We start from the raw sequence: 19,880 nt of genomic DNA, 5'->3' as shown, positions 1-19,880 counted from the left end.
TGCGAAACATAACCGCTTCGTGCACTTGGTATCGAATCCGACCCAGATGGCAGGGAAATAATGACCTTCTCTCTCTGGGTGGTCAACATTCCTGCTCCCAAACCCAACCAATGAAATGCTTGATTGGGCATTCATCTGACAGCTGCTAGCAGGACCTTGCTGCGTGCAAAATGACTGCCCTGTTTGCTTCCATAACAATGGTGACCGCGCTTCGCAGCAATTCATTGTATGGGAAGTGCTTTGGGAAGTTTCTGAAAGAGGTGCATGCCAATTCGGCAGTCCTATTTAAAGACTACAGAAATACGCAGTACATCAAGTCTCAGTGGTTACAACTTGGATTTAGGGAATGTTTAATACTCCAATCAACAAGGGCGTGTCAAGAATGTCATGATATTTCAGCCAGATATCAAGCACTGTGACATGAATCAGTCATTCATGAAAGAAAGACTTATGAAATAATACTGAGCAGCCTACGGGTGGCGCTGTCCAGGGAGAGTATAAATACTCGGGCACGGGCCCAGCTTGCGCAGGACATTCTTAACAGGAACTAGTGAAGGACACAACTTGACCTCCATGTTGTAAAACAGTTGATTAAAGCTTTGTTTAATGCTTAGACCAAGTGCCTAGTAGTTTTCTTACGTCACACTGTATCTCATATCAGGTAGAATCTGGCCTTCTATCTGTCTCATCACCCCACAGTGTCACCTGAGCAGTGCCTTAAACTGCACTCATAGAAACATAGAAGATAGGAGCAGGAGTAGGCCATTCGGCCCCTCGAGCCCGCTCCGCCATTTAATGAGATCATGGCTGATCATCCAAATTCAGTACCCTGTCCTTGCTTTCTCCCCATATCCCTTGATCCCTTTAGCCTTAAGAAATATATCTAACTCCTTCTTGAATATATTTAATGAATTGGCCTCAACTGCCTTCTGTGGTAGAGAATTCCACAGGTTCACCACTCTCTGGGTGAAGAAATTCCTCCTCATCTCAATCCTAAATGGTTTACCACTTATCCTTAGACTGTGACCCCTAGTTCTGGACTCACCGCCATTGGGAACATCCTTCCTGCATCTAGTCTGTCTAGTCCTGTTAGAATTTTATAAGTTTCAATGAGATCCCCTCTCATTCTTCTAAACTCTAGCGAATATAAGCCTAATTGACCCAATCTCTCCTCATACGTCATTCCTGCCATCTCAGGAGCTGTGAGGTCCCACGGACCAGATACCCTGCTACTGTTGGGAGTGGGGAGGGCGGTGGGGAGGAGGAGGAGGAGGGTGGAAAGTGCCTAGTCATGATGCTCCAGCCATCATGAGGTACGGGACAGGCTTGATGGACGAGCCGGTCTTTTTCTGCCCGTCAATTTTGTATGTTTGTGTGTCCACACAACACTGTGAACAGTTTGGCTGTTTGCCGCGTGCTTCCTTCACAGCCCTGGAGCAACGTGCTGTGCATCTCAAGTCACCTGCTCGCCGCTTCAGCCAGCTTGTGTACTGAATGTCTGTATGTCCTCACTTAAAGAATAACTTTGTCGAATTTTGAAGACTTTAACAAGGATTCGCTCCAGAATATGAAGCAGAATAATAACGAAGATTAAACCAAACCCGTAAATAAATTTGGGGGTAAAATTCAACTCTGGCGGGGGCACAAAACCGACATTATTGGATCTGCTGCCCATTGTACCCAGTCAGTTATTTATTTTTATTGACTTGAATAGGAAAGAAGAAAGACTTGCATTTATATAACGCCTTTCACGACCACTGGACATCTCAAAGCGCTTTACAGCCAATGATGTACTTTTGAAGTGGAGTCACTGTTGCAATGTGGGAAACGCGGCAGCCAATTATGCACACAGCAAGATCCCACAAACAGTAATGTGATAATGACCAGATAATCTGTTTTTTTTATGTTGGTTGAGGGATAAATATTGGCCAGGACACCGGGGATAACTCCCCTGCTTTTCTTCAAAATAGTGGCCGTGGGATCTTTTACGTCCACCTGAGAGAGCAGACGGGGCCTCGGTTTAACGTCTCATCCGAAAGACGGCACCTCCGACAGTGCGGCACTCCCTCAGCACTGCACTGGGAGTGTCAGCCTAGCTTTACGTGCTCAGGTGCCTGGAGTGGGACTTGAACCTACAACCTTCTGACTCAGAGGCAAACCCACTGAGCCACAGCAGGAAAGTAAATTGGGGGGGGGGTGTATAACAGGTGACCGATTTCTGCCGTTAGTTTCCCCCCTCCCTACTCCAAAGTTGAATTTTACCACTTACCACTTTGCGTATTGAAGTTCAATAATATTTTCTGTTAGAAAGTGAGCGAGGAACAAGCGAATGTATTACACTATAAAGGAAATAAAAGTAGAGGGAGAAAGAAAGGAAGGGAAAGAAAGAGGAAAGAAAGAGACCAGAGAGAGAAAGAAAGAAAGGAAAGAAAGAATTCCATAAAACTTACACTGTACATATAGAATTTTGCTGGGAATTAATTTACTGCCCAGTAGAAAATTGCTGCACCTGTATAAACAGGGTCCGATTGTATGAATGTTTATTAGTGGCAGAGTTCAGTTCGCCAGTGAGCAAATTTGGAAATCATGGGCCTGATTTTTTTTCTTTGTTTTTATTATCAGGAAGGCTGAGGGGACCAGAAAATCTTCTTTCCAGGTAGGGGAGGGGGAATCCGCAATTTCCTGTACCCAGCCACCAACGTGAGAGTATGTGCCTTCCTCAGCAGGCAGGCTGGCACCTCCCCTGCTCCCCACCATTCAGATGCAAATAGAGGGACGTCCCTCTGGCCCCGCGCATTTCAACGGGATCAGCGCCTGAGATCCCAGGCGGGCCCATCCTGAGATACAGCCAGTATGGATTTTCGGGACCAGTATATTTCAGTAGTATAAGATTATTACTATAGTATGGCATCATTTGCCATCCATTGAGTTAAGGTCAGTGCGCCTGCGATTTGCCGGTAGGAGAGGCATCTCACTGTTGGTGCTCAATCGGACAATCAGCCCCTTCAGATCATTGATAATTGGCAGCAAGATCCAAGGCAGAAACGGAATCAATGGATTCTGACACCATCCTAGACCATGAGAGTGAAGATTGAGTGATTTTCAATCCCCAGAACTCTGAGAATCACTGACCGACTTGTCTCTCCGCCAACCACATTTCACTCTAAGCATCACTGCATTGAAATTGCACAGTAGGATGAGGATGGGAAAGGGAAGAAGGAAAGAGCCTGCATTTCTATAGCGCCTTTCACGGCCTCAGGGTGTCCCACAGCGCTTTACAGCCAATGAATACTTTTGAAGTCATAGAGTCATAGGCCTAGATTTTCAGTGTGCCGTGAGGCAGGCTTTTAGGCGTGCGGGGGGCTAAAATCCTGAATTTGGGGGTCCCGACACCATCCCGCCCAAAACCCGCCTCCACGTAAGTTTCAAAGGAGGCGGGTACCCGCCCCGCACTGGGACCCGCCGACCCGAGGCGGGGATTAGTGCCAATTAACTGCCTGTTAACAGGCAGTTTTTAGCCTAATCCCTATTTTGAGGGGTGTCGTGTGGGATTCCCGACAGCTCCAAACCACGCCAGGTTAGAGCAGGTGGGCCGTCGGGTTGAAGGACTTGGAGGGGTCGCGATGTCGGTGTTCAGGTGAGTGATGGGTGCATGAATGCAAAGGTAAGTGTGTTTGGTGTGTCTAAAGTGTGTAAAGAAGTTTAAATTACCTGTACTTACCTTTACAGCCTTCCTTCCTCTAGGCGTCAGGAGTCCATCATTCAGCCGGCACTGAAAGCAGAATGGCTGCGATCTGTCAAAAGTGACAGCCTTCAGCTTTCAGTACCGGTGAGAGTTCTAACTGAGTCTGCGTAGAAGGACTCAGGTTAGAAGTCAGACTGTCAGTGTTTGACAGCTTCAAACAGCTGTGAAACACTGATATTTCATCTGTCAACACCTCTTGACAGATGAAATTTCAGTCTGTGATGTCACCTGTTGCCGGGTGGCCCTTAATTGGCCTGCTGAGCCCACTGGGTGGGCTCAACAAGGTCAATCAAGGGAAAATCGTGTGGATTGGCCGGACGTCGATGGAGGCGGGACTAAAACCCGAAAGTTGTAGTCCCGCCTCCTTCCCGACTGCTGAATGAAAATCCAGCCCATAGAGTTATACAGCACAGAATGAGGCCCTTCGGCCCATCGTGTCCGCACCGGCCGTCAAGCCCTGTCTATTCTAATGCCATTTTCCAGCACTTGGTCCATAGCCTTGTATGCTATGGCGTTTCAAGTGCTCATCTAAATGCTTCTTGAATGTTTTGAGGGTTCCTGCCTCTACCACCCTTTCAGGCAGTGAGTTCCAGATTCCAACCACCCTCTGGGTGAAAATGTTTTTCCTCAAATCCCCTCTAAACCTCCTGCCCCTTACCTTGAAATTATGCCCCCTGGTTATTGACCCCTCTACTAAGGGGAAAACTTCCATTCTATCTACCCTATCTATGCCCCTCATAATTTTGTACACCTCAATCAGGTCCCCCCTCAGCCTTCTCTGCTCTAAGGAAAACAACCCCAGCCTGTCCAGTCTCTCTTCATAGCTGAAGCGCGCCAGCCCAGGTAACATCCTGGTGAATCTCCTCTGCACCCTCTCCAATGCAATCACATCCCTCCTATAGTGTGGCGACCAGAACTGCACACAGTATTCCAGCTGTGGCCTAACTAGCGTTTTGTACAGCTCCATCATAACCTCCCTGCTCTTATATTGTAATGTAGGAAACGCAATTGTAAGGAAGCGCAAGTCTAGAATCCCAATACAGTGAGATCACTTCAACCATTTCTGTTGGCACCTTTCAGTGCTTGGAACTGTGCTAAGGCCTGCTTTTTGTTGGCCTTTAATTCAGCTTACTTCCTTACCTTTTAACATAAAATAGCCACGTGGTGTTAAGCTCTAAATGGGCGCTAACTGGCAGAAAGATTGGGTGCCACCAGAGACTAATGGGTCATTTTCGACATGAAAGAAGGCTCTGTATCATTTGTTAACTGGCTTACAGATCAATGGGAGGGGCCCAAGATGGCCACTCTCTCTTTAAATCTTGACTGTGTGGCAAACCCTCAAGATATAGTTGGCATCTGAAGAAGCCATTAAATGGGCACTTTATAAGCTTTTATGTTTTACTAGTAACAGCGATATTTAAATATTTTATATGATGCAGAAAATCTATTAGACATAATGGAGGGTTTAAGTGGCAGGGTAAAACACCAGAGACTTTTACAGCTATATTCATTGCATTCATGTTACTGCCTGACAGATTCAAATTACTACAAGCAGGATTATTAACAGGCCACCAAGTACTGGTGGTGCTGGGCCAAACTGAGATGGTAGCAGCTCTTACATATCGAGATATCTATGGGAGCAGCCACTTTCCATCCTGTAGGTTGAAAGTACCAGGAGGTTGAAACCAATCTCTGGCAACACCTTTCAGCGCCAAGGCCATGTGACATTAATGTTGTCACACTGTCTTTTATTAGTCATCATTTAAAACATTGGGCCGTATTTTCCGATCCCTATGGGTGTGTACGCACTGTGCACACACCCGCAGGGACATCGGAAATGCCGGTTTCAGGTATGCGAAGCGCATGCGCTGAAAACCGGCATTTCCAATCTGCCAAGAATCCTCTTGACAAATCGGACGCCTGCCCTGGAGAAGGGCCTCTGCGGGCGGAGAGTTACGCTTTCTGCAGAACCTCCGCCCGCAGAAAACCCTTAGAAATCTTACGCCTGGTAAAAGCAGTAAGGCCTGCTTTTACCAGCATAAGAGTTTAAAAAAAAGTTTTTTAAAAATTTCACTCATTTATAATTTTAAAATACTTTTTAAAAAGGTAAGTTTATTTTTAGCCCCGTAAAAAACTTTAATTATTTTTTTCAAAAATGTAATTTTTGTTTAAAATATTTAATTTAATGTAATTTTAACTCGTTTTAAAAACGTGATGGTTTTTTAAAAATGTGTTTAATGTTTTGATGTGTTTTTGGGGTGATCTCTATCTGTCAAAAGTATGAAGGGGGTTCCCTTCTCCCATTGGCTGGCCTGGCCCACGTGATCCCAGGGACACTTGCGAACCGCCTGCGCCCCCGGGATACGTGGGCCTCTGCGCATTTTGACTGTGGAGAGGCCCAGGATCGGAAATGGCCGCACCTCGGGAGCCCTCAGGTAAGGGCGTAGATTTTTTTCCCAATAGGAAGCCTCCTATCGGGAATTACGGGCCAACATCTTCTTCCGGCTGAGTTTGCACCGTATGGAGAAAGCTCCTCTCATAATTGAACTAAGCGGATTAACCCTCAGAGCGTTGCTAAGGAGACAGCTCATTACAGCCGGACCCTACTCCTTACGGTGCCAGCTGATTATCTCAATGGGCCCTCAGGTCAATTTAAGCCTTTGAACGTCAGACTGAATTCCACCTCTTGACTTGATCTAATCGTTCCACTGGTGCAGCCAAGCCAAACTATAAGATTCATGAAACTTCAGCAATAAGATTGAAGGCCTCGAGGAGGCCCTGGGAGCTGGTTTTAGATCGTTGATGGATAATTGGAATTTATGTGGCGCCCAGCCAAATTAAAAATGGAGACTGGAGAAGGCAGGAAAAAGAATGGTAAATTAATTTAACCGTAGAAATAAGCAAAAACAAGTTAAAATAATGTATTCAGTAATTAACAGTGTAAAATCAAAAAAGTTAAAAAGGAAGATTATTGAGGAAGACAGGCTGAGGCAAAAACATTTTACAGATATATTTTTATTTCAATTTGTTGAAAATAGATGTGTCAAATTTCTGTGCCATTCTGGCACACTCATGCTGTAACTCTAGCAGAGTGTGTCGGAAGATCTATAAATTAGGTCGGTTCAGGTTCCGCCAGATCTTGGCCTCATGTTGGGGATTGCCTGGGGGCCTTGAAATGAGTGACGCCTCTGCCTGCCACGAGGCCGGCGGCACAAGAGGGAGTGGGGCTGGTGTGGGCGATTCCCAACACTGGGAGTGCCCGTGGCCCCTCACAAGAGTCCTGAGTATCCTCGGTGAGCGGTAAGCCCAGTGAAAGCTGCCATATTGGCCACTTCCCTGGCAGCAGTGGGGCCCACCTGTGGGTCCAGGTCGCTAGGCCTAGATCATGGCCTGGACTCCAAGGAATGTTCCTGTTTTTATTATCTGTCCCCTTGCAAAGGGGCCAAGGAGGCCCGAAATTCATCTTTCTGGGTTGGGAGGGTTGGGGGGAGACCAGGCACCCCCTCTCCCCCCAGGCTCAGGAAGCAGTCCCACAGTATGCAGCTTCCTCAATGGGTACCCCAGGTATGCCCCATATGTAAGAGGGCCTTCCCCTGACCTGTGACCTTCAGCGGGCCAGTGCTGGAAATACCAGGCGGCACTTATGCCAGGATGTAGCAATCACAAATTTTCAGGGCAGGTAAACATTAGTAGTAGAAGATTATTACTGTAGTACAGTTCTTCCTGATTTGAGAGTAGCATTTATTAGTGTAATATTAACACTTTCAATCAGTAAATTGAAACCTTAAAGAAAGTTTGGCCCAGGGAGTACAGAATTCCCTTGGGTCATAGCAGACTAGGGCTGATACACCAGTGAGTGTATCTGATGCTGAACAGGGAGCCTCACTATCAATATCGCCTTTAAAAATCAAAATTGTACCAAGAATTATTTTCTTTCTGCTCAACGCTAATATTTAAGTGTACTTTTATGATGACATCATCAGATGTCCTAACAAGGAGGAGCCATTGAGCACAGCTGTGTGTGGGAGCCGAGCTAAGACACTAAGGCCTAGAAATTCGGTGGGCCGCGCCACCAGTTAGCGCCTAAAGAGGGCACTCAGTGGCTTTAGTGCCACTGGCCACGTCTCCCGCGATATTTAGCGGGGCACTAATGGCGGCGTTAGCCTGTAGCGCTGCGCCGCCACTGATGACATCATCGGTGTGCGCAGCGCCCCGCTACCGCCCCAAACGCAATATTGGGTCGCGCCCCCCCCCATAGCGCCGGTCGCAATTTGTGACCGGTTCAGGGGGGCCTACCTGTGGCGGTAGTGGCGCTACTTAAGGGGGAGGTGCGGGGCGGCCATTTTTTTCGGTGGCCGCCTGCCAGCACCTCCTCACGCCGCCCTCCCCGGCCTCCTGATCCCACCCCCCCCCGGGCAGTGCCGGCTGTGTCCCGAGAGCCCGGCACTTCTCCTCGGTGCCGGGCTCTTTTGCCGGCACTCGCGATCTCTGATCGCGCTGGTGCAGGCCCCTCCTCCTTAAGAAGGGGAGGAAGGCCTGCAGTACCGCAGCGCGCCGTGCCACAGCATGTGGCGCTGCGGCACGTTGCGCTGCGATATTCAGTTTGAGCGCCCCAAGCGGGACGCGGGGTGCCTCGAGCGGGACACGGGGTGCCTCGAGCAGCGCCCCGCTTACGTTTGGGTCGCTGAAACTGAGTATCGGGAGGGCGCAAGCAGCTCCGTCCGGAGCGCAAATTCCGGCGCCCAGGCGAGCTTGGCGCCCCAAACGCGGCGCCACCGAATTTTTAGCCCTAGGGTTCTAGTTCCATTAACACAGAATGATCCTGGGGAGTGTTTTGGTATATTAGGTGACATAACAAGAGCCAAAAGCAACTGTAACAAGGCCAGATCCCTCACAACTTTAATTCCAATACAAGAAGTCACACAACACCAGGTTATAGTCCAACAGCTTTATTTGAAGTCACAAGCTTTCAGAGCGCTGCTCCTTCATCAGGTGAAGTGGAGAGATGCATAAAGACACAGCTTATATAGTCAGAGAATAATGTCAGATGTTTACAGGTAATCTTTCTAACTGCCATTTATGTGATAAATGGCAGTTAGAAAGATTACCTGTAAACATCTGACATTATTCTCTGACTATATAAGCTGTGTCTTTATGTATCTCTCCACTTCACCTGATGAAGGAGCAGCGCTCTGAAAGCTTGTGACTTCAAATAAAGCTGTTGGACTATAACCTGGTGTTGTGTGACTTCTTACATTTGTCCACCCCAGTCCAACTCCGGCATCTCCACACCTTAATTCCAATTGTACAGGAAGAATTGGAGACTCTCTGTTTGGGAAGTCTTGGATTTCTCATCGTTTAATGTTCTTCTACATTCCTACATTACAACAGTGACTACACTTTACAAGTACTTCATTGGCTGTAAAGCGTTTTGGGACGTCCTGAGGTCATGAAAGGCGCTATAGAAATGCAAGTAACAACAGAAAATGCTGGAAAAACTCAGCAGGCCAGGCAACATCCGTGGAGAGAGAAATAGAGTCAACGTTTCGGGTCGAAACCGAATGGTTTGGACCCGAAACGTTGACTCTGTTTCTCTCTCCACGGATGTTGCCTGGCCTGCTGAGTTTTTCCAGCATTTTCTGTTGTTATTTCGGATTTCCAGCACCCGCAGTATTTTGCTATCGTAGAAATGCAAGTCTTTTCTTTCTCTACCCATAACCAATTTTCCCGCTAATTTTTTTGGGTGCGCAGCCCATTCAAACTTCCACGCATTTTTCAATTGGGAAAGCAGCAAGTGGCCTGCGCGGGAGCTTCAGTCGGCTGCGTGGCCAAGCAGCTGAACGGGAACATTGCTCATCACCCTTCCAGGGGTTCAAGAGAAACCGACGATGAGACTGCTGTTAACGCAGTCAGCGTCAGCCCAGCTGCGTTACAGAACAACAGGTCTACACGCGGGCTGGAGGCCGCTACCAAAAGTTTAAACAAAAATACTTACCTGAATGTGGAGTCAGGAGGTGCGGAAGTGCTCCTCCAGACCTCCACTGCTTTGCCGAAGACCATTGCTGGCCTCTGCTCAGCCCTCTCCCAATCGCTCCCCTCTCTTTCCCGACCGCTGCCCCCTCCCTCTGCCAATCTCTTCCCACCCCCACTACCACCCCAGTCATCCCCCTACCTTCATGATTGCTTCTTCCTTTCTCCCGGTCGCCACCATCCCTCACGATCGTTTCCCCCCCTCCCACCACGCGCCATCCCCCCTGCCCCCCCCACCCCAGGACCTACATGAGGGGGCACAGTGGCCGAAAATTGGAATCCTATTCACCGCGAGCTGCCTGGGGACACCGTGTAAATGAGGCTTGAGACCCAATATGAGGTGGGCCTTGGTCCTACCCATTTGTACCCGGTGCTCAGTTCCCTGCACCTTGTTCGTGCGGGTAATCCGGTGCGATCTAAATTCAAGTCCATGTTTCACTACCACACTTTAGGACAGCTAATAGCAAGGTTAAACAAGATCCATGCTAACCACATGACCATGGTCAGTATGGACCAATTGACATGAATCAGTCATTCATGAAAGAAAGACTTGTGAAGTGATACTGAACGGCCTGCAGGTGGCGCTGTCCAGGGAGAATATAAATACTCGGGCACGGGCCCAGCTTGCGCAGGACATTCTTAACAGGAACTAGTGAAGGACACAACTAGATCTCCATGTTGTAAAACAGTTGATTAAAGCTTTGTTTAACGCTTAGACCAAGTGCCTAGTAGTTTTCTTACATTACCAATCACATCCCAGAGAGCATACAAGGCAGATTTTATTTTACATTATTACTGCCCATGCCTCCCATTATTTTTACTTTACTTCTCCATTTTCAATTAATTACTCAACTTTTGTTTTTAAGTTTCCTACTTTAAAATTATGTTCAGCAATCTTTTCTGTAAGATCAATTGCCCAGCGCAGTCAGCCCCCAATCTGCTCAAACTCTCTGCTCTTCTGAACCTCAATCTCTGAGTGTAGCTGCCTGAAGAGATCCCAGCCCACTGAGACTCCGTGTTTTCCCTCCTTTCTGAGCTGAGCTTAACACTGAAGTCCCGTCTACTCAGCCTGTCTGATCTGTGGGACTTGTCATAACCAATATCGCCCCTCCTCTCCAAGCAAAGGCGCAGAGCTGGATTGGGAAATTAAATAGAAAGAGTGAACTTGAAAGGCAAATGAGAAAAGGATTTAGAGGAAAACACAGAGTGAATCAAACAAGGAAAAATAAGATATGACAGAAAAAAAAGCAAAGAAAATTCAAAAAACCACACAACATTGGAGAGAAGAATGAGAAAGCACGTGACTGTCAGTCACAGAATCATACAACACAGAAGGAGGCTATTCAGCCCATCGTGCCTGTGCTGAATCTTTGAACGAGCTCTCCAATTAGTCCCACTCCCCTGCTCTTTCCCCATAGCCCTACAAATTTTTCTTTTTCAAGTTTATGCCCAAATCCCTAGAGAAAGCAAAAGACAGAGCAAAAAATAAATAAATACATATACAGAACAAGATAGATACCATAACAGACATAGACCGTGGCAGATATATAGAAGAGAGGAGACAGAAGGAAGCACAGAATTAGAGTGAGAGACAGATAGAAATCTATTCATTCAAATACCTAATCTGAGGGGACAGTGCTTGACCTCCTCAAACTGACATCAACCATAAACCTTAAAACGATAGTAACCATGAGCAATGATACCTTACTAATCCAAACCTCCTACATACTGCTTGTCAGATAAAGACACTGGTCTCTCACTCCTCTTAACTGGATGAATCCTTCTCCTGAACCACATTCTCTGCTGCTTGTCCTCCTCTTCCCAAGAGAAAGAACGGCATGGCCTCAGCATTGCAATTTGAACGAAATAACAAAACAGGCTAAAATTCTGTGCAATGGGATCTGATGTCAACTCCATGTCCAGCAAAAGCCTACAGTCTGACCCCCCGCGCCCCCCCTCCCCACCCCCCATTGATTCTGCATTTGATTGCATCTACTCATCAATAAATGGTTCCATTTTAGACCTTGTGTGGAAAACATTTAAGGAGAAAGATACAGACCAGTGGCCAAAAAAAATCCTTCAAAATTCTAATCTTGGCAAGAATCGGAGACAGAATTTAACGACACCTGGAAGTGATAAATGTGGAGTCGCTAATCACGATTGTCCCGAGGGCCATATTGTGAAAATACGACAGAATTCTTACAGTGGTGAGGTGATGTCCCAGTGTTTACAGGTGCAGGAATGAGATATACAGATCGCTCCCAGCATTCCCACTTTTCAACAGGAAGCCAATGAAAGGAAGTTATGGTTAACAACACAGAGGCATGTGGCGAGAGAGAGCGAAACGAGAAAGAGAGAGGGAGAAAAAGCCACCACATTTCCTCGCGCTGCTTTTAATGGTGTGAGGTTCAAAACCACTAAAAGCGTTCAATGACAATCAGAAGAAGCTTAATTTGTGAAGGCTTATGAATGTTTCAAATGAATGCTTTTTAACTCAGAGCAACTACTCACATTACGGGAATCAACAGCCGCATACATTATATCCATCCAGCCTTTAAAGGTTGCCTAGTGGGAACAAAATTAAGAAGGCAATGTACTTCCTCCTCAGTCAGAAGCTATTTTCTTTCACATAGTTAATCAATATTAATGTTAATTCTAAACAGTCACTTTAAAATATAATAGATCTCATGCTTTAATATATCCGAAAATCCTGAAGGTTCAATAACATCAAGTTCCATGGCTTAACTGATTTTATATACTGTAAAGCTTCACGTAGTATTTTAAATTATTTGCAGCACGGATCAAAATAAATGGTAGACATACTGTATAAGGAAACTAATAACATCAATAGAAATTTGTAACAAGATGGAAGATCCTTGTTTTCAAATCCCTCCATGGCCTCACCCCTTCCCTATCTCTGTAATCCCCACCAGCCCCACAAACCCCCGAGATTTCTGCGCTCCTCTAATTCCGACCTCTTGAGCATCCCCGATTTTAATCGCTCCACCATCAGTGGCCGTGCCTTCAGCTGCCAGGGCCCTAAGCTCTGGAATTCCCTCCCTAAACCTCTCCGCTTCCCTCACCTCCTTTAGGACACTTCTTGCAAACTCTTTGCCTTAATATCTCCTCATGTGGCTCGGTGTCAAATGTTGTTTTACAATCACTCCTGTGCAGCGCTGTGGGGTGTTTTGCAACGTTAAAGGCGTTATGTAAATGCAAGATAAAAAGGATTGATTGCTATATCATAGAATCTTAGAACTTACAGCCATTGTTCCTGCGCTGGTCCTTGGTCTTCAGCTGAAGCTGACTACCCTAATGCCATTTCCTTGCCCTTTTGCATTCTTCCTTTTCAAAGACTTATCCAATTCCCCTTCACATGTGCTGTTAGTCCTGAGTCTATGCCCCCTTGTCAGCAGGTATTAGTGGTGACTTTATAACATATGTGTTTCCCCTGACTGGAGAGTCTAGAACTAAGGGTCATAGGGGGAAAAATTCAGTTGGTTTGCGCCTCCCGTTAGCGCCTTAAGAGGGCGCTAATGGGGCGCAAAGCAACTAACGCCCGGGCGCGGCGATGTTTGCGCCGCTCACGAAATGAACTAGACATTTTGCGGCGGCGCTAAACACTACCACCACGATCTCCTGCGCCAGCAGATCATGACGTCAGTCGAGTGTGCAATGCCCCGGTAACACCCCGGACCGGATATTGAGTGGCGCCCCCTGCCTTACCGCCTGCCGCTAGCAACGACAGGTTGAGGGGAGCGTTTTGCAGTCAGGAAGGGACTGGGGGAGCGCTATTTAAAGGTGACCGCTTCCTGCCTTTTTTTGTTGGTGACATTTTTGCACCACGCATTCTGAGAGAGAGACTTCTGGAGAAATTCAACGCTGTGTGAAGGAGTTTTGGGTACTGAGCAGCACTTTACAGGTTCATTTTGATTTGCCCTTGTATCGATTTAGAAGAGACTGTGGGGGCTGCACTCTGAGCTCTTTCCCTGGGTCTCTCCATTGTTCTTTCCAGCAGATTTGACGTATAGGTCTCTCCAGGCCGAGATTCAAGGCTGCAATGAGCAGGATGTGGATGGAGAGCAAGATCGACCCTCCCCTTTAAGAACTGGCCGGCGCCAGTGTGTCTGTGTTCCATTGCTGACTGACATCACATGACCTTCGCCAGCGCTCTGAGGTAGCGCCTCGCTCCTCGGCCTTTGCGCCTTAAGAGAGGTGTGTAGCGCCTGATTTAGCGCTCCAATCACCTCCAGGGGCGATAAAAGCCAAGTTTGCAGTCGGAGGCGATAATTAGCGCCAGGCGCTAATCTTTGCGCCCAGCCGATAATTGTGCCCCAAATGGGGCGATACCGAATTTCTCCCCCATAGTCTCAGGATAAGGGGTCGGCCATTTAAGATTGAGATGAGGAGAATTTCTTCACTCAGGGGGTTGTGAATCTTTGGAATTCTCTGCCCCAGAGGGCTGTGAATGTTGAATCATTGAGTATATTCAAGGCTGAGATCGATAGATTTTTGGACTCATGGGGAATCAAGGGATATGGGGAATGGGCGGGAAAGTGAAGATGAGATCGAAGATCAGCCATGATCTTATTGAATGGCGGAGCAGGCTCGAGGGGTCGTATGGCCGACTCCTGCTCCTAATTCTTATGTACTTATGTTCTTATATTTTATATTTTACTTTCTGTTGGCTCGGTTTTGGATTTTTTCATTTATTTCTAACTTAATTTGAAGCCAATAACTTTGTTTTTGTCATTTCTAAAGTGGCCACTGGCAAGAACAGTGAAACATTGAGTGTTATCAATAAATATTTGTCTTTTTTATTATTTCCGCCCCCTTTTATTATTGTGTGCTGGTGATATATAACTTGTTCTGATGTGTTTCTTGAACAATACTCTTTCACAACTCTTTATCAGGTGATTAGAAGAGAGCAGTTGTGGAGAGCAGTTCCCCCAAAACCATTAATCTGAATTTCTCTGTTTGATGCCCATTGCCCTGCTGCATGCTTCAGCACTTTCTGTTTCTACAACTGCAACATTCTGGCAGTTAATATCAGCCATGGCACATTACTGGAAACAATGGGCGCGATCTTGCCAGCCCTGGGGAGGCGGGTTTGGAGGCAGGACTGCCAGGAAAATGGCAGAATCTGGGGGCGGGTACCCATCCCGCCACAACCCGCCTCCGTACCATCTTCCCAGGAGATGGGTACCCAACCCGCGCCGAGTCCCGTCACCTGGAGGCGGGAAGGGGATTACAGCCACTTAACTGCCTGTTAACAGGTAGTTAACAGGCAGTTAAGAGGATTATCCCCATTTTTCCAACAGAGACACGGGCTTCCCGACGTTGGGAAACCCCGCCAGGGTCACCGAGGCGAGCAGAGGGTCTGCGGGGATCGGAGGGGTGCAAAAGTGCGCTGTGAAGGTAAGTGATGGGTGCAAGTGTGGAGAGGTGAGTATGTGAGGTGAGTGGAAAGTGATAGAAAATGTTTACTTACCTTTGTTTCTTCCTGCAGGCTTCAACAGTTGGGGATGCGGAGAGTCTCACATCTCACCGGCAGAGATGACAGATGGCTGCTGCATTCTCTGATGCAACAACCATCTAATTTCTGCTCACAAAAGAGGTTTGATGAGTGGGCGGGCTTAACAAGGTCAATCAAGGGAAAATAGCGTGAGTTGGCCAGAAGTCGATGGAGGCGGGACTAAAACCCGACAAGCAGCAGTCCCGCCTGCAACTTGCCTCCATTGGCAAAATCGCCCCCAGTGCTTCCTGCACAGCAACAGGTCAGGACCAATATTGCTTGAATTAATGCATTATATCTATTATTAAGGATAGATTAAACATTTTGTATATGAATGCACTTCCTGCAAGTATCACAATTCTTTTAACATTTTCTTGCCATATCTTTCTCTACCAGGCCTGTTGCTCACACTTTTTTATTGTCATAATTAAATTTATCTACTCATTTTACTTACTCTTGATTGAGTCCTCCAAGCTAGGCCTCCAAGGTGGGTGGCACTGTTGCTTACGTACCATGGAGACTTCTGAGTGAATCTCCAAGATAGATGGCATTGTGTTCGCCGCAGTGTCACCCACTTTGGAGATATTAAATGAAGCCTGCAGCCCGATACTGCCTGTCCCCGCCCTGCTGCCACTCTCACAGCTACCACCTCCTTCTGTGACCAAATGCCCTTCCTCTGTTGAGACCAGCAACCCAATCATAGGCTCCCACCATCGTTGCCTCCCCAATCCATGACATGCCAAGCTCTCTGCTGTAACATACAAGCTGACCTCTAGCTCTTGTGCCTCTCTGAAACTAGACTTCCCCCTGCACTGCAAACCCAGACCTGATCTCGAGCTCCAAATCCCCCCCATCAAAATCCACATTACAACTGTATTTTAAAAGTGCTGGAAGCACCTGGTGAACTGACATGGAATGCAGCATTTAGCATTGTGGGGGGGGGGGGGGGTTGGCTTCAGTGAGGGGGTGGGGCGGGAGGAAGGTGCAACTTATGGAGTTTTCCCTCAGAATTGGGAAAGTCTGTCATTTTAAAATAAATACTCAGTCCAGTATTTTAAATAGCACAGGTTTCCCAGTCATCCCCTCTTTACGATTTTTCCGATCCCGCCTCCCCCCCGCTGTCCCCCTCCACCTCACACTGTTCCCAGCCCCTACGCTGAGCACGCATGCCTTGTCCCACGCCTCCATTCCCAGTACTCCCACACCTCGCAACCCTTCTCTCACTACTCCCATTAGTTTCTCAAATACTTTTTCTCTACCGATTTTAATTATTTTAAGTTCCACACTCTCTTTTGGTTCCCCACTATTTTTGGTATGCTTTTTGTGTCTTCTACTGTGAAGACAGATATAAAAGATTTGTTTAAAGTCTCTGCCATTTCCTTATTTACCATTATAATTTTTCCTGTCTCAGACTCTAAGGGACCAACACTTACTTTTGCTTCTCTCTTCCTTTTTACATACTTGTAGAAGCTCTTACAATCTGTTTTTATATTTCTTGCTAGTTTACCCTCATATTGTATTCTCTCCCTTTTTATCAATTTTTTGGTCATCCTTTGCTGGCTTCTAAAACTCTCAGGCTTACTACTATTCTTTGCAACATTATAAGCCTCTTCTTTTAATCTAATACTATCATTAACTTCTTTAGTTAGCCACGGATGGGTTACTTTTCCCATGGAGTTTTTATTTCTCAATGGAATGTATATTTGTTGAGAATTTTGGAATATTTCTTTAAATGTTTGCACTGCTTATTTACCATTGTACCTTTTAATCTAATTTCCCAATCTACCTTAGTCAACTCGCCCCTCATATCTATATAATTGGCTTTATTTAAGTTTAATTCTCTAGTTTCAGACTTGAGCATTTCACTCTGAAACTCAATGTGAAATTCTATTATATTATGATCACTCTTCCCCAGCGGACCCTAGAGTGTGAATGTCAGCAGGTTATCTGACAATGAAGAATGATCACAGCTGAAATAAATCCTATCCTCACCCAATTTTCATACACGCACACTGCCCAGCAGTGACGAGAACCAGGAACCCTGTATGATTCCACCTCCCCTTTTCAGTCAGAGCCACTGAGGCCAATTGGACTGCCCCAACTGTCACCCACCTTGGCTGAGAGTTATTGCCGGTGCAAACATTAAAATAAGTAAATCATCTGTTGCCACAAACGTGTGCTATCACTTACCACCTGAAGCAAGGATAGATATCCTTGACCAACGTTGTCAAAGTTGACCTTCAAGTTGACCCATCGCACTTGATCAGGGTTCAGTAAGATGTAATCTTCACAATCAGTACGGTTATTTATGAAATCAATGTGAAATAGTTCAGAGGTTGTGGTGTTTATGCACTTGTAAAACTTTCCAGCAAATAAGTTCACTCCCATTATACTGAAAATCAGCCAGAAGATGAGACAGACTAATAGCACATTCATGATGGATGGGATGGCACCCAGCAATGCATTGACAACCACCTAGAAAGGCACAATACAAACACTTAGTGATACCTGACCAAGTCCCCCAAAATGTACAGCTATGAAAATGCTTGCTTGCTCTTTAGTTTTTACATAGTATTACATATTATTTACAGCACAGAAACAGGCCATTCAGCCCAACTGTGGCGTTTATTCTCCACATGAGCCTCCTCACACCTTACTTCATCTCACCCTATCAATATATCCTTCTATTCCTTTCTCCCTCAAGTATTTATCTAGCCTCCCTTTAAATGCATCTCTGCTATTCGCCTCAACTACTCCATGTGGTAACAAGTTCCACATTCTAACCACTCTCCGAGTATCTTGAATTCCTTATTGGATTTATTAGTGACAATCCTATATTTATGGCAAAGGCCTGAGCTTCATCCCCTTATGCCCCCACCTCAATGAATTTCGAGCTTGGCACGATGCTGAGCTCTTTTTCCGCCGCCTTCGTCTCCGTGCCCACTTCTCTGGCCAGGAGTCTTCCCCCCGCACGGCTGACCCTTTCTCCCGCTTTCAGAATTCTCGTTCCACCTGGACCCCTCCCTCTGGCCTCTTACCCTCTCTAGATCTTTTCATTGCAAACTGCCGGCGTGACATCGGCCGTCTTCATTTCTCTGCTCCCCTCACTCACTCCAACCTACCTCCCTCTGAACTTGCAGCACTCCATTCTCTCAGATCCAACCCCAACGCCAACTCTCCGACACCTCCTCCTACCTCCGCCTGGACCATGACCCCACCACCGAACATCAAGCCACCGTTTCCAAAACTGTCACTGACCTCATCTCCTCTGGAGATCTTCCCCCCATGGCTGCCAACCTCATAGTTCCCCAACCCCACACAGCCCGCTTCTACCTCCTTCCCAAGATCCACAAACAGGACTGCCCTGGTAGACCCATCATTTCAGCCTGTTCTTGCCCCACGGAACTTATCTCTTCCTATCTCGACTCTATTTTTTCTCCCCTTATCCAGTCTCTTCCCACCTACATCTGCGACTCTTCCGACGCCCTCTGCCACTTTAACAGTTTCCAGTTTCCTGGCCCCAACCGTCTCCTTTTCACCATGGACGTACAATTCCTCTACACCCCCATCCCCCACCAGGATGGCCTGAGGGTGCGCCGCTTCTTCCTTGAACAGAGGCCCAACCAGTCCCCATCCACCACCACCCTCCTCTGCCTGGCTGAACTTGTTCTCACATTGAACAATTTCTCCTTTGACTCCACTCACTTCCTCCAAATCAAAGGTGTTGCTATGGGAACCTGCATGGGTCCAAGCTATGCCTGCCTTTTCGTGGGATATGTGGAACACTCTTTGTTCCAGTCCTACTCAGGTCCCCTCCCTCACCTCTTTTTCCGGTACATTGATGACTGTATCAGTGCTGTTTCCTGCTCTCGCCCTGAACTAGATAATTTCATTCACTTTGCTTCCAATTTCCACCCTTCCCTCACCTTCACATGGTCCATCTCCGACTCTTGCCTTCCCTTCCTCGACTTCTCCGTCTCCATCTCTGGGGATAGGTTATTGACAAACATTCACTACAAGCCCACTGACTTAAGGCTAAAGGGATCAAGGGATATGGGGAGAAAGCAGGGACAGGGTACTGAATTTGGATGATCAGCCATGATCTCATTGAATGGCGGAGCAGGCTTGAGGGGCTGAATGGCCTACTCCTGCTCCTATCTTCTATGTTTCTATGTTTCTCACAGCTACCTGGACTACACTTCCTCCCACCCCGCCTCCTGTAAGGACTCTATTCCATTCTCCTAGTTTCTCCGTCTCCGCCGAATCCGCTCAGACGATGCCACCTTTCACACCAGTGCTTCTGACATGTCTTCCTTTTTCCTCAACCGAGGATTCCCCTCTACAGTGGTTGACACGGCCCTGAATCAATGACCAGAAACCTTAACTAACTCGGTTTCTCTCTCCACGGATGCTGCCTGACCTGCTGAGCGTCCAGCATTTTCTGTTTTTTTAAATTTTTGAATTAAACACTTCAACTGTAATTGATATCATTGTTGTCCCTGAACCCATGGTACATTGAGAAATGTAGGGAGCCAGCATATAAGAAAGAGACAGGTTGACTCTTTTGAAATGAGTCGTAGTTTTTTAGGG

General features: G+C 46.8%; 1 protein-coding gene across 2 annotated transcripts in view; it reads right to left on the bottom strand.

Annotated features, from left to right (window-relative positions):
• Positions 1-19,880, bottom strand: part of scn4ab (sodium channel, voltage-gated, type IV, alpha, b) — a 232,152-nt gene that overhangs the window by 16,541 nt on the left and 195,731 nt on the right. For both annotated transcript variants that reach the window (XM_085966222.1, XM_085966221.1), the window contains 2 exons: positions 17,481-17,765; positions 12,287-12,340 (listed from right to left, as the gene is read on the bottom strand). In XM_085966222.1, coding sequence (XP_085822348.1) covers positions 12,287-12,340; positions 17,481-17,765 — 339 coding nt within the window. The remainder of the gene's footprint in view (positions 1-12,286; positions 12,341-17,480; positions 17,766-19,880) is intronic.

This window comes from Somniosus microcephalus, chromosome 24 (assembly GCF_052327205.1).
Source record: "Somniosus microcephalus isolate GS21.2 chromosome 24, FLI_Smic_1.0, whole genome shotgun sequence".
NCBI lineage: Eukaryota > Metazoa > Chordata > Chondrichthyes > Squaliformes > Somniosidae > Somniosus > Somniosus microcephalus.
The sequence above is the reverse complement of the archived record's forward strand: the minus strand, read 5'-3'. Positions and strand labels throughout refer to the sequence as shown.